We start from the raw sequence: 15,850 nt of genomic DNA, 5'->3' as shown, positions 1-15,850 counted from the left end.
CCGGGCTCTACCTACCAGGTATGTGACATAAACACAGTTGATTGCTAATAAATGGCTTCATCCAAACACTAATCATGAGTGAAAGAAATGTTTTTGTGTTATCAGTCATATTCTCTGAAAAATGGCCAAGAATTCATAAATTCTGCCAGGGTATGTAAACTTATGAGCACAACTGTAGGCTAAAGCAAGGTTATGCATCTGATAGACCAAAGGCAGGTAGAGGTGCATGACAAATTGGAAGATATTAGGGACTAAGAAGCAGAGTAGATAGGCTAATTCTGAGTTCCAGTATCATACCATGGTTTCTGCTGGTGAGATGCTGCATTCCAGGTTGGTTGGACAATGATTGCAGGATCTTGCCATCTTCGCTTCAGGTCAGTGACACTAAAATGGATGCCGCACTGTGTGGGGCCCTACAACTGAACTTTGCTGTAACATTCACCTGGAGATTTTTTTAATTAATAAATATATATATATATATATATATATATATATATATATATATATATATATATATATATATATATATCTGGGTATATGTGCACTACTCCACCAGGATTTCTGTCGACTTCTTTGCTGATAATATCATTGGATGTATGTACTATTATTATTCTTTTATCATATAAAGCTCATATTATTTTCATACAGGTGTGTTGTATATGTATACTTATGGTTAATGTTATACACTAGCTACAGTCATTCCTCTTCTCATAGTTATTATTTAATTTGATTACTGGTTAATGTCCCAAGATGGGAATCCCATCTTCTCACAGAGGCCCCGTCCTGGATGGAGGTACTGCCAACTTCATTATCAAACCCACTTTTCCACTTCTCTTATTTACCTACAGGTTCAGAACAATATCCTGTTTTGAGGAGGGCCATTTCATATAACCCAAAAGAGAGGTATATATCTATTGGTTTTCAAGACCAGCTGTGTAGGATCACTATATTTTGTAAAATGACATAAGCTTTTATACTAAAATCACAACTTATTTTAATTTGTCACTGATATAAGTTTATCAGATTCATAATGATGTATGACGTGGCTTACACTGTGACTCAGATTTGATTGACTTCAGTGACAAGAGAATCTTTGGAAGATGTTGGCGTATGTGGGTGGGCAATATGTCCTCCGATACCAAGCTCTGAGTACACACCATTAAAGTCCTTGTTTATTTAAAAAAAAAAAAAGAATTCAGGTTTGTATCGTCATTCTATAGATGAGTCACTAAAGCAACATAACAAAGACAGATTTAGAATGTGTTTACTAAGAAGAGTGATGCTGACAAAATTATGGTTTTAAAAGATTTGTGCTTTTAAGCCCTGCTTTACAAAGACTTTTGAAATGACAGAAGGGGGCACTGAGTGCAGCATGTTTTCTTATCTACATGTCTTCATTACACAGTAATACTACAATAGCCTGATGCTCTGCTAAGAGAGGGTCCCAGAATTGCAAGCTATAAAGTAAACCTGTCACTAGCTTGGACAGGTTAAGCGCACAATATGCTTATTGATAATATGCGTAGGCAGCAGTTACATTCAGTAAAAACTGCCAAAGCCATCAGTATATCCAGGTAAATACAGTATATGGGCCTCCTGCCTCCTGATGGTGAGCCTCACTAACTAATAGAAAGTACTCGGAAACATGAGCTTTCTTTTACAAGTTGAAATTTTCCTATATTTTTTAAAAATCTTTTTGAAAAGTTTCACATTCAGTGTTTCAAGGGATTACTGTATTTTAAAGTGGACATTGCATTCCAAGCATGGGCGACTTTTTTTTAGTGTGACTCCAGTCTGCTTGCTAAATGTCACATTAAACATGAAAAATCTGAACTCAGATGCGAACCTCACTAAAGTCTATGCAAGGGTGAGGGGAGGGAAAATCTTGATAGTAAAGTCTGGTAATGTTCAGGGCTAATAAGAAAGCTATTATCAAAAAATAAAGGGCATGGGGAGCTGGGCACTTCTGTTGGGATATTTAACCAAATAAAGCGATTTAAAAAATTCAAAAAATACTTACTTTAACTTGATTTTGAGGATGAAATTGAAGAAACAACAACCCTTCAAATTACATCTACAAATAAAACTATGTGGCACTCACAGCTGAAATGAGGGATACCACAGCAGATGTATATGCATCCAAAAGACATTGCCCCAGGAGATCCCACCTGTGCAAAAATGTTGGTTACGACTGTGACAACTGGTATTTTATCAAGAGGAAATAGAACTGAATTGACTGTTTGAAGCAGCGGTCACAACTGATCTTACAAATAAGATAAAGCCCTCAACATCATACAAATTGGCCGGTTGCACAAAAGTTTAATAGTAAAATGTCAAAACAGAGTGCACAAAAACAGTTAAATGCCACAACCCAACAATCCACCCCTTTTCACATGCCCTTATCCCTGGTTATTCCCAAGATTTTCAAAATACAGACTTTAGGTATGTGTTTGGTAGAAACTGGTTAGCATCAAGGCAGTACAGAAGTACTTGAATTGATACCAAATAGAAAGAGACAAGGCAGGTTTTATCCTGCAATAAATATCAGCGTGTATTATCTGAGAGACATTAGCCATAAATATTGTTCAGTAGCTGAACAGTACAGTATGAAAGCAGCTTGGTTAAGCTGCAATATAGGAGGTGCAGACTCAACAGGTTTTATCCAGAAATAGAAAAAGTGAATTTTGCTATCTGGAGCGACAAAAAAAACGACACTATAACTACCCCCAAGTCCGACAGTCTGAGTCCCACTTAGTCCAATCTCTTTGCTTTTCAACCCCTTCTCTATATAACCTAGAAGACATTTCCAGGGTTGACCCGGGGTATAGAATCCCATATAGAGCAAAAAAAAAAAAGCTCACAGGCATCATGTGACAGCTTCACAAAACCTTTACAAAACATAGTAAAAACCGGTACAAACTTGCTTTGTAATATAAACTAACATCCAGAAAGAGACCTATTCAGTGCTCATTGCATAGGAAAAACAGTGTCAGGCACCCACCCACCATTATTTGGCCCAGTAGACCATCCCATGATGCGTAATCCAATGAGGAAGCAGAAGGCAAGAGAAGGAATATGAGGAAGAGAAGAGTTACTGTGTTGGAAGTGAGGGGGAGGAGAAAGTGGGGAATAATAGGAAAAAAAGAAAAAAAAAATCAGAATAAAGGCTCATTCACATGTGCATTAATACGCTGTGTTTAAGCGGCAGTTATGCAGTGTTTTTAAAGCCTCATAACTACCCTTAAGTGCCTGCCATGAATATTACAATTGGCACCGCACAGTGCTGTACACGCAGGAATAGTAACATTGTGCTGTGTTGTGTTAAAAATTAAGCAGCAGGTCACTTTTATGAGGCATCAACACTTGTCAGCCACCTCCAATATCTTTAATCGTAACACGCCATAACCACACCTTAACAGCACTTATAATTTTTATGGCATATTATTTATAAAGTGTTAGCTACAGTATATGCTGGGGGAGAAGCAGTGTATGTTCCTGTATCCTAGAATGCTCTGGGAAATAACAGAGAACTAGGACAAAACAGCTCTAGCCACTTCCTTTTTGTACTGAGCACCTGTATGGTAAAACAATTTGCTTCTTTGTGCAGGCAAAAACATCAAGCCAGTCAGCAATATTGACAGTGTCAGGCAAGAGCAGGGGCATTGAGGATTATTGTCAGTGGCAAACCTTTTTGTGCTGGCAAGTTTCGGTGCTTGCAAGTGACCATGACATTCTTTCTGTGATCATCTTGAGCTGGACTAAGCCAAGTGTCAAATAGATCAAAGTATACAAATCCATCTTGCAGAGAAATCACAAAAGTACCTGCTTTCATACCAAAACCTAAACGCATCAAAGCAGATAATTTTTTCTACAACACTTCACCTTTAAGCACTTACCACTAGAAAAACAACACTTTCGTGAGCATTTAACAAGTATTCTTGATGCTTTTTCAATACAGTAAAAATGCTTTAAAAACATATCATAAATGCTATAGACGCATTATTGAGTAATGCTTCATTTTTTTTAATCAACACACGTGACAATGAGCCCAATTTGGTGGGCACAGGTAACTGAGTGCACTACTCATATCAGAAGATAAAAATATACAAATCCTATTTATTAAATAAATAGCAAAAGTAGAAACATTTTTAAAACATACCTTCACTACAGTTTCCTTATAAACATCACCACTTTGTGCAACACTGTTAAATACAAAAGCAATCATAGAATCTTTACCTACAGTGGATATAAAAAGTCTACACACCCCTGTTAAAATATCAGGTTTCTGTGATGTAAAAAAATGAGACAAAGATAAATCTTTTCAGAACTTTTTCCGCCTTTACCGTGACTGATAAATTGTACAACTCAATTGAAAAACAAACCAAAATCTTTTAGGGGGGGAGTAAAAATAAAAAACTAAATAACGTGGTTGCAGAATTGTGCACACCCTCCTATAACTGGTGATGTAGCTGTGTTCAGAATTTAGCAATCACCTTCAAACTCATGTTGAATAGGAGTCAGTAACACACCTGCCACCATTTAAAGTGCCTCTGATTAACCTCAAATAAAGTTCAGCTGTTCTAGTAGGTCTTTCCTGACATTTTCTTAGTCGCATCCTACAGCAAAAGTCATGGTCCGCAGAGAGATTCCAAAGCATCAGAGGGATCTCATTGTTAAAAGGTATCATTTAGGAGAAGGGTACAAAAGAATTCCCAAGGCATATAGATATACCATGGAACACAGTGAAGACAGTCGTCATCAAGTGAAGAAAATATGGCACAACAGTGACATTATCAAGAACTGGACATCACCTCAAAATTGATGAAAATATGAGAAGAAAACTGGTCAGGGAGGCTGCCAAGAGGCCTACAGCAACACTGAAGGAGCTGCAGGAATATCTGGCAAGTACTGGCTGTGTGGTACATGTGACAACAATCTCCCATATTCTTCATATGATTGGGCTATGGGGTAGAGTGGCAAGACGGAAGCCTTTTCTTACCAAGAAAAACATTCAAGCCGGCTAAATTTTGCAAAAATACATCTGAAGTCTCCCCAAAACACGTGGGAAAATGTGTTATGATCAGATGAAACCAAGGTTGAACTTTTTGGCCATAATTCTAAAAGATATGTTTGGTGCAAAAACAACACTGCACATCACCAAAAGAACACCATACCCACAGTGGAGCATGATAGTGGCAGCATCTTGCTTTGGGGCTGTTTTACTTCAGCTGGAACAGGGGCCTTAGTCAAGGTAGAGGGAACTATGAACAGTTCCAAATACCAATCAATATTGGCACAAAACCTTAAGGCTTCTGCTAGAAAGCTGAACATGAAGAGGAACTTCATCTTTCAGCATAACAATCACCCAAAGCATACATCTTAATCAACAAAGGAATGGCTTTACCAGAAGAAGATTAGCGTTTTGGAATGGCCCAGCCAGAGCCCAGACCTGAATCCGATTGAAACTCTGTGGGGTGATCTGAAGAGGGCTGTGAACAGGCGATGCCCTCGCAATATGACAGATATGAAGTGTTTTTGTAAAGAAGAGTGGGCAAATATTACCAAGTCAAGATGTACATGCTGATAGACTCATACCCAAAAAGACTGAGTGCTGTAATAAAATCAAAAGGTGCTTCAACAAAGTTTTAGTTTAAGGGTGTGCACACTTATGCAACCATATTATTTTAGTTTTTCAGTTTTACTTCCCTCCACCTAAAAGATTTCAGTTTGTTATTCAACTGAGTTGTACAGTTTATTGGTCACAATAAAGATGGAAAAAGTTCTGAAATGATTTATCTTTGTCTCATATTTTTTACATCACAGAAACCTGACATTTTATCAGGGGTGTGTATAGAAAGGTTCATAATTTTATTAAATACAGCTATATATATCTATATATATATATATATACACTACACCCTAAACTAATCTATGAGATCAAACAAGGGTGGAAAAAGACTCTTAATCTTAATTATGAAGAAATTGCTCCACAAATATACACAACTGCTGTTTTTCCACAGCCCTGCTTTATATTGATCTTTTTAATTGATGAATAATTAACAACCATAGTGTGAATTCAATCTGTCTTAAATGACCTTATATGTTTCACATGCACAACTGAAGATTTTTTTGGTTCAAAAGATACTGTTTTTATACGCCACCCTTAACTAGGGTTTTCTATTTGTTAGTCAAGTCCTTTTAAATCTGCTAGTGCATCTATCACTACCCTCTACTAGTTTGACAATGCTGCTGTCCAAAGGTGTCTCCACTGCTACTTAATTCAGAGTGTAGACATCCACACAGGAACTGTGTTATTGGCTATATCACCAGGTGACAAGAAAAAAATGCCTAAAAATAAAAATAATGCAGTGACTACATGTAGGGATTGGTAAGCTTTAGTATGTTAAATTGTTGTTTATGGGTTTAATATTGCTTTAAGAACATTCAACCAAAAGAGTTAAAACCTAAATTTACCTAAAACAAAACAATAAAAAATCATTACAATGGACATGACCTACCTTCAGTCAGATATGTTCCTTGTGCTTCTGTGTCCTCCTTTCTCCAAAGTGCAGCGGGGGTTAATAGAGCTAAGGGGCTGTGACAGACTGTCTTCAAGAGTGCCCGGCTATGCCCACACTTTCCACCTAGCTGCTTTATTCATAGAAGCTGTACTCCCATGAATGAAAAAAGGATCTCTGAATAGAGAACATGTGATTGCCAGACAGCTATAGTAAAGGCTTTGATAAATGGAGAAGCTGGGCCAAAGAGGTAGGCATATTCAGATACTCTTGATGAAAGCCTGTCACAGCCCCTTAGTTCTATTAACTCCCACCACACTGGTAGATTATGGTGGCAGGGGTGGGGATGGGGCATTGGAGGAGAAAGATTTTATAGAAAAACAGCAGCACAAGGGAGATATCTCACTGAAGGAATGGCATGTCCCTTGTGCTCTTTTTGTATTATTTTGTCTTAGATAAACTTAGACTTCAAAGAACATTCGACCAATAGAGAAAATATTGTAACACTATAGGCTAAAAACATTTGACCAGCGGACAAAATCTATGCACTATGTACAAAGTCTATTGAGATTCCTATGGTCACTACCAACAGTGTAATGACTCAGCTACAACAGAGAGTGAACTGCTATAGAGAATTCATACAATGCTGCGAAGACTGAACTCTATTGTCTGATGAGTGCACCAGACTGAAGCTCCTCATAGATAAGCAACGGATCACCTAAGGCAGGGGTAGGCAACCTCGGCCCTCCAGCTGTTTTGAAACACAAGTCCCATGAGACATTGCAAGACCCTGACAATCACAGGCATGACTCCCAGAGGCAGAGGCATGATACAATTTGTAGTTTCACCACAGTTGGAGTGCAAAGCTTGCCCCTGCCCCTGACCTAAATCACGACCATCCAAAAAAAAAAAAAAAAAAGACTGCGAAGCCTAAAATGGGAGGTGGAAGTGCTGCCACATAGAGATAGTTAGTAGGTGGTGAGGTTTACCAATGTACTGTCTTTGTCTGCCTCCCCCAATTTCCCCTTCTCTGCCTTCTCTGTATACTGCTCCTTCCCTTCCTCCCTCACCTCTTCATACTCCACCTCCATCTATGTGGTTTTGGCACAAGAAGAGGCTCTGGGGAGCTAGGGTTACATAGGGAGAATATGCCAAATGAATAATACATGGTGAGGAACTGGTGAAAACACCCACCTTCTTTCAGTTCATGGTCTGACTTGTCCTACATTAGGATTTTTCTACCAACCTTTACATTTATTTTTGAAAAAATGTTATAAAAAAAATATTGACAGATTTCATTTTTTTCTTTTGGAAGAAATGTTTGAATGTGCACTTAACATTATATTTTCTGAAATGCTACAGCCAGGGATAACATGTGAGAATTTAGAAGGGATGAAATACCATCACATTAGTATTTTATAATTGTTTTCGGTGGTCAGAATGCTGATTAAGCTTTTTGCAGTATTGAGCCACATTGTTTGCTACTCTCCTCTTGGGAGGTTGGATAATGCCAATTATTTCTCCCAACTGATGGTAGTTAGGAAAAGCAAGAAGATAAATATTGTGGGTAGATGGGGGAAATAATACCCTCAGCATGGAGGTCCTTATAGTAAATTAATTTTATAATTGTTTTCGGTGGTCAGAATGCTGATTAAGCTTTTTGCAGTATTGAGCCACATTGTTTGCTACTCTCCTCTTGGGAGGTTGGATAATGCCAATTATTTCTCCCAACTGATGGTAGTTAGGAAAAGCAAGAAGATAAATATTGTGGGTAGATGGGGGAAATAATACCCTCAGCATGGAGGTCCTTATAGTAAATTAATTCAAAAGGTGTAAGACCCAAGGAAGCATTGACGTATTTAAGTAAGAGGATATGTAGGGTTTTTTTTTTTTTTTTTGCACACATTGGAAATTTTTTCACTGCAGGGATGGTATAAGAGATCAGACAGTATAAAGAGGTTTCATATGAAGCAAGTAGGACTGTAGTCACAATGCAAATGTTCCCCAAAAACTTGTAAAGGGTAGGTGCGATGATATTAAAGCAGAACTAAACTCAAACTTAATCCTTTAGCTGCTAGCACTAGTGGTTAGTGGTTCTAAGGTCTTAAGCCTTTTTTAATCCTAATACCTTCTCTACATTAGGGTGAAAAACCTTATGTGTCCAGGATCCCCCCATCCCCTCTAATACTTAGAGATGGAAAATTTCTGTGCAGGGTAGGACTGAGAGTGTCATCATTACAATATCTGTATCAATGTCATACAGAGCAGGAAGTGAGGTCAAATCTCCCACATCTGACAAAGGTTACAACACAACACAAAGACATCTTGGTCAAAATTGATAAATGTTGTGTATAAAAAAAACAAGTGTACACCTAGGCTCCTTTTATACAACCTGGAAAAGCAAGCATATTTCCAAATAAAACATATTACTTTTTTCTTTTCTTTTGCTGCACAGAACTGTAACCCAATCATGAAAGGCTGAAATTATTTTCCATTTCCTGATTGATATTTACAGAGTTGTATGCAATAAGGCAACTTAAGAAACTCTTTAGATGGGCATACTCCCTAGACTAGCTTAAACATTGCTAGCAAAGAAAAATGTATTGCGTGCATACCTAAAGAGATTTTGGGGATATCTTCTTCCATGAGACAGTTAATATTTGCCTTTCCAGTTACTATCAGTATATTTCGTAATGTACATCTCCAATCTTTTCAATGAAAGATTATGTTATACAGAAACTATGATTAGGGCTTCTGGTATGAATCAACCGTGTGTACCAAGAAACAACACTGCTTTATTTTCATGACTAAAGCACTTTTGCTATTTAAGCTTTTAACTCGTGCAATTTGTTTCCCAGTTTATGGAAAAATATTTACTTAAAAAACTAAAAATAACCAAGTTATGACATTCATGTTATTTGCTTTTATTTTATTTAGGTCCTATTTAAGGATTAAGGATTAACATGAAAATAACTTAGCCAAATCATCTAGCATCGTTTTGTTCTGATGTTAAACTGAATCCTGTAAAAAAATTTGGGTTTGGGAAAAAAGTATTAAAGGTGCTTACTGGACATTTATCTGGCAAGCCACCAAATGCTCCTCCCAGAATATTGCTGCATTGGAAACCAACTATAAGGTCTTGACCCGCTGGCATCTAGTTCCCGCCAGGATTGCAAAATATGTACCTCATTACTCTCCCCACTGCTTTTGAGGCTGTATTACCACCGTCATGCACCTACAGTATTTGGTGTGACTACCCCCTAGCTAAATCTTTTTGGGCAAATATATTTAACATCATAGCCACCCTTTTTGACGATAATCATTCCCCTGATCCTGCAGTGGATCTCCTTAACATGAAACCCTCTAATCTGACCACTCGACAATTTAAATTACTCCTTCAGGTTACCACGGCAGCAAAAAGTTTGAGATGCTATGGATTCCATGGGTAAAACATTATCTTCCTCCCAATTTTGATGAATACTTGCTCCTACCCAGATTACAAGCTTAGCCTTCTGACCTACACACTTTCCATATTTCTCCTCTCTGATTTATTTCTGGGGTTCTCCCTCCAATGCCCCCCCCAACCCTAGCTCCCCTTCTCGTCTCCCCTTCTCTCTTGACCCCTCCCGACAGACCTTCTAATGTGCTCATCTCTGTAATGTATTTCACAGACAACAATATGTCTTATTATATTATATGTAATAAATATAAATATTGGATCATTTTTCTTTTTGAATGGTAATTCAAATGCACACTGGGTATATTTAAAGTCCCAAAATACTTTTTGTCCTTTTGCTACTATATCAGGATGATACCCTAGTGCTCACACATTTTAGATTTACTGCACTCTTTCCCACAAACATAAACTTGAAGCATAAGCCAATAATTTGAGATGCTATGGAGTCCGTGGGTAAAACATTATCTTCCTCACAATTTTGATGAATCCCTGCTCTTACCTTGATTAAAAGCTTAGCCTTCTGACCCACACAGCTTCCATACTTCTCCTCTCTGATTTCTGGGGTTCTCCCTCCCTAGCCCCCCTTCTCTTCTCCCCTTCCCTCTCGACCCCTCCCCCCGCCACCTTATTTTCTCTCCTATTTTTCCTTCATCTCTTCCACATGCCGAATAACCTCCTTTTTTACTTATTACCCAACTAAAGACACTTTGGACTTTCTCCTATCTACTATATGTCTATTAATTTTATAGCTTATTGTATATCCCCTAATTTTTTTGAACAGTGACTCTCATGATGACTATAATATACCACTTTGTTTGTTATACAAAAGGAATTTTACCTTTGCTTCCCTTAACCTTTGTATTGAAAATATGTTATCACAATTATGCTGTATGCGTATGTAAGGTAACGGCAGCATACTGATACTATGTTTTTGTTTACAAACTTTTTTTTAAGGTATATAAAATACATATTATCATGACAATGCACAAAAAGGAGTATAAGCCACAAATATAGGTTTAAAGCATAAAACAAACAACAATTCAGAAGCATACAGAGAATCTCCGGGGCATATGAAACAACAGTTGTACAGATATAGCTATATTGAAAGTCAAAAATATATCCAATGGCATCGATCCTTCAAATCATGGGGACAAAAGCACTTACTGTATCATTTCAGGGTAACAGGATATGCCTTTAGGTCTTTCAAGCCTTCCATTTGCGATTAAACAGGTGCATCTTAACTTGTAGGGTGTATAGGACCCTTTCTATTAACATAACCCCATCAACTCCACCTAATTTTGTGGACAGGGGGACTGTTGAGGACTTCAGAGCAATGGCCCATAGAGTTGACACACAGAGGGTGTGAATTAGTCTATTTTTTTTGTGCAAGACACCCAGAATTGGAGCTCCAATAAGGCACATTGATATTGTAAGGTTTAAGGGTGTGCCTGATATCGCTGGGGCTATAGTGGATATCTTATTCCATACAGAAGAGAGTTGCTCGCATTCCCAGAATGTATGTTTGAAGGGTCCAATAAGTGGACAGCCCCAAAAACAGTGGCCAGAGGTTCCTGGAAACATAGCTTGGAGTTTGGAGGGGGTATAATACTACCTGGTCAATACTTTAAAGGAGGTTTCTCTATTTGCAAGAGATTTAGTGCATTTACGCAAAAAAACCCGGAATAATATCCCAGTTCGCGGGGGAAATTTTTTAGCACAGTCAGCTTCCCATTTCTTCATATAAGGGAGCATACTGGTAAAATTGGAAATAATAGCAGATTTAGAGAGATCTGAGATAAGACCCTTACCTCTGGGAGAGTCACGGCAAAGCTGTTCAAAAAATGTAATCGGAGAGGTTGGAGTAAGGCCAAAGTGGGAGGTATAAAAATGTCTAATTTGTAGGTAGTGATAAAATTCCTGAAGCGGTAATTGTTTCTGCGTGCATAAAAGGTCAAAAGTAGTGAACGTTCTTCCTATTTGGAGGTCTGCTAAAGTGATAAGGGAATATACCAGACTGAGTTTGGTCTTATAACGATTCCAAAGGGTTAGTGATTGGGTAACTATGGTGTTAAAAGAGATGAGCCTATGGCTAGAGATTGAGGTTGATCATAGAATACTTGAGAGATAATAGGGACAGATAGAGCTGGTTTCAAATCTGACCCAAGGAACATATGAATTTGGGATATTCCATTGGCTAATTGAGAGAAGTGAGCCGCTAGAAAATATAACCAAAGATTAGGTAGTGCCAGCCCACTAGCAGACTGGGGTTCATAGAGGATATGCCTAGAAGTACTGATGCTTTGTTAAGCTACCTTCCAACCCTTTTCTAACATGGTTTGAAGAGTGAACTTTTCATGGTCTTATTTTCTCAAATGGTCAAATGTTGTTCTGTAGTTCAATAGTAATGTGTTTTATTACGCCCTCCTATGGGTTATTGTTTTGTTATGCTCAAACACTTTTGTCTCCTTTCAATAAAAAAAATTATAGAAGAAAAATATTAAAGGTGCAAACTTACCGATGATCCAGGGGGACCTTCAGGACCAGGAAAGCCAATATCTCCTACTGGACCTCTCTCACCCTAGAAGAAAAATAATATGATAAGAAGAGATGTACAGTTCTTTAACTGATACTTTAGAGTGCACCTGTAATCTGCGAGATACAGTCATTACTGTCCAGTCAGATAGCTAGAGATGAGTTCTTGCCAAGCTATGATGTTGTAGTGGCAACGAAAGACCTATTTGTGCTGTCTGCATGCATCACAGAACTGACTGAAGAAAATTATAAATTACTTGGCAGGTAAAATATACGTATGGTCTGTTTACCACTGTGAATGATGCTAGTAGGCTAAGCTTGATAATGAGGTATTTAATGGAACTATTTGGTCTGAATTCCTGTTCATAGCCTTTACTTTGTTTTAAATTTGTAACAATTAGACATCAGTAATCCTGAATTGGTGACAGCACTCAGGGATGAGGTTTGGGTTTCCTACTACAGTTGGTTTAAGGAGTATCCTGGGAGTTTGAGTTTTATGATCCCAAGTAATGTTTGTGCAGATATTGCCCATCAGATGTAGAAAGGCCAAAAGAGGGGCTTTTAGATAAGCAGCCTTCTAACTATATACAAATGGGTCTCTGGGCAGTCATAGATTGGAAGCTGTTGTAGAGAAAGTCAAGGGAAAGCTAAAAAATTACTAGGGAGAGAATAGGGCAGGGCTTTTTTCTCAGAGAATATGTGCTGGAACTCCTACCTACTGAGTCATTTCTTGTCTCTGCCCCCTACCCACCTCCGAGCAACATCTCTTGGTTCCACTCCCTACCCACCTTCTAGCACCATCTCATTCAGAAAATACAGAGCCAAGTATGATTATGTCATGCTATGCTAAAGTAATTTGTATGTAAATTGGAAAGGATAAAAAGAAAAGCAGTATAATAGATCCCCTGCAGCCAGCAGCAATATACCCCTGCAACAATAGACCCCCAGCAACATAGGACCCCTGCAACAAAATATCAGCAAGACCAGATCTTCCAGCGGCCAGCATCAATAGACTCTCCAGCAGCCAGAAACAATAGACCCCTCCTTTAACAATAGATCCTTTCCAGCAGCAGTTGACAACAGCAACAACAGATCCCCCAACAGCAACATTTAGACCTCCCCAGCAACAATAGGCCCCCACACAAAACAGATCCCCTCCAGCAACAATATATCTCCTAGCAGTCAGCATCAGTAGACCCTCCAGCACACGCCAGCACCCTTGCCATTAGATACATTCAGTGCTGGAGGTGCGGGAACTGCATTCCCTCACGTTCTCGCTGAAAAAAAACCCTGGAATAGGGTGAGTTCGAAAATTGTACTTCAAATTTGATTGCTAGCTTTTTGGACAGTCAACCCCTTTTCTGACTTTTTTCCTCTTGGGGCCTCTTCTGTTGGAGGTCACTTTTGGCTGCTGTCCCATCTGTAGCAAACTTACCTTTAAAAAAAATGTGCCTCTGATACAGCTGTGGCAGTTTGGGCTTTTCATTTATTCGGGGGGGGGGTATTTTTGTGTTGATATGAGATTTATTTTTGGTTAAACTTCTTTTTCTTTACACATATAGACTTTTGTTTCAGAGGTAGTGGTTTGTGGTTTTTATTTTTTTGTAGGTTTTTTTATTATATTTTATTTTTGATAAGGCCTGTTTGGGTGCCCCAAAAAAGGGCATTTACTTGTTACTGTCCCTCATTTCTTTAAGCTACCTTTTGAAAAGGAAAAAGAAAACTAAGTGCAAGAGCAGTGTGCGCCTAAACTACCTCAGATGATATCATCACATTTAATGCTCTCCCTGGTTTGGCCTATTATCCCCGAATACTGTTCTGTTAGTGGCCAATTTACACTGCTGTATTCTCTACAGTATGTTGATTCTTGTAGTAAAGCCCCACTTATCCTGCTGCTGGCCAGTTTTACATTGCTGTATCAGCGGTGTTCTTAAAGTGGTTGTAAAGGCAGAAGGTTTTTTATCTTAATGTATTCTATGCAGCTCCCTGAGGAAGTCACGTGACCCTTGTGACGTAGCGCGTAGGGGAGGGACACATGGTGGAACAAGATGCTGAGATACCTATAGGCAAAGCACGGAGCTGTTGTCACAGAGCTGTGGATTAATAACACGCTGTACATAGTTGGTGTACTGGAGCACCTTATGCATGTGAGTGAAACATATTTATTAAGTCTATATAAGTCTAAAGGTTTTTAAACAGAGTTAAGCACTATGTGGAGCTTTTTATCTTTTGCATGCACTGGTTAAACACTGCCATTTGGAGACATATACAGATAAATTGGTAAGGAGAAAAAGACATCTCATTAGTCCTGAGAGACTACACAGCCATTTTTTACCAAACTTACTGTAAGTGTGAGGTCACATCAACTGAGCTGAGCACATATCCGAGGGTGGAGCACTTGGGAGCAAGTTTTATTTATATGAATGACAAGATTTAAAGAAGAGTATCAGAATAGTAATTTTGCACAGAAAATTTTGCACAAAAGATTTTATGATATTATTTGGACCTTGATTTATAATATTCAGATTATTCACACTATTACTATAGTCTGTTATAAACATTGAATTAGCAGTGTATGGATGAACTTCACTCACGATATGTCACTGTTTATATGTTTTGATTTTTCACATATGAATTGTATTAGCGCAACTATTTACATATTTATTCACTTTTGTCACATTTATATTGGGAGTGTGCTACCAGTTGCAGGCTGAGTTATTTAAATATTCCTATAATTATTAGCTGCTTGTAAGATTTCTGATTGCTAATTCAACTTTGTACCTTTTTCACCCTTTTACAATGCATGTTTTTAATGTATTGTATTTACCTGTATCACCAATTTATACAAAATAAAAAATAAAAAAAAAATAAAAAAATGAAAAGCATTTTTCCCAAACTGAAATGAATCAAATTGGGGTGCACCTGCTGTGCGTAAGGCAAGGTAACTGTATAAGAAAAATAATCAATCCCATAGCCAAATATGTGCTGTCAGTGTATGCTGTTGCAGAGACTGTCCTAAAAAAACATGCTGTTCTGTAACACCGCATACAGTTTTTAGGCATTCTCTTATTTAAAGTTTATGTGTGTGTTTTTCCAATGTTGTCCTCCAAGAAGACCAATAAACTTTCTCAGCACTGTATTTTTTTTAGATTTAAATATTTGCATTGGTACATGTCCCCCCATGGAAGTGGCTAGTCTCACTTGACATTTTTTGCCCCAAAAAATTCCCAGCATGAACATCAAGATTTGTCACCCTCCTTCTACCCAAAGTCTAAAATGAGATTTGCTCCTACGTTCAGGGTTACCAAATTTAGAGCAAGATTTGCTGAATCGAACCTTGGCA

At 38.1% G+C, this 15,850-nt stretch overlaps 1 protein-coding gene across 3 annotated transcripts in view; it reads right to left on the bottom strand.

The window, feature by feature from the left end:
* The window catches only part of COL19A1 (collagen type XIX alpha 1 chain), a 1,371,841-nt gene that overhangs the window by 165,037 nt on the left and 1,190,954 nt on the right, over positions 1–15,850 (bottom strand). For all 3 annotated transcript variants that reach the window (XM_073626739.1, XM_073626741.1, XM_073626740.1), the window contains exon 45: positions 12,491–12,553. In XM_073626739.1, the coding sequence (XP_073482840.1) occupies positions 12,491–12,553 (63 nt within the window). The remainder of the gene's footprint in view (positions 1–12,490; positions 12,554–15,850) is intronic.

Source organism: Aquarana catesbeiana, linkage group LG04 (genome assembly GCF_042186555.1).
Source record: "Aquarana catesbeiana isolate 2022-GZ linkage group LG04, ASM4218655v1, whole genome shotgun sequence".
NCBI lineage: Eukaryota > Metazoa > Chordata > Amphibia > Anura > Ranidae > Aquarana > Aquarana catesbeiana.
The sequence above is the reverse complement of the archived record's forward strand: the minus strand, read 5'-3'. Positions and strand labels throughout refer to the sequence as shown.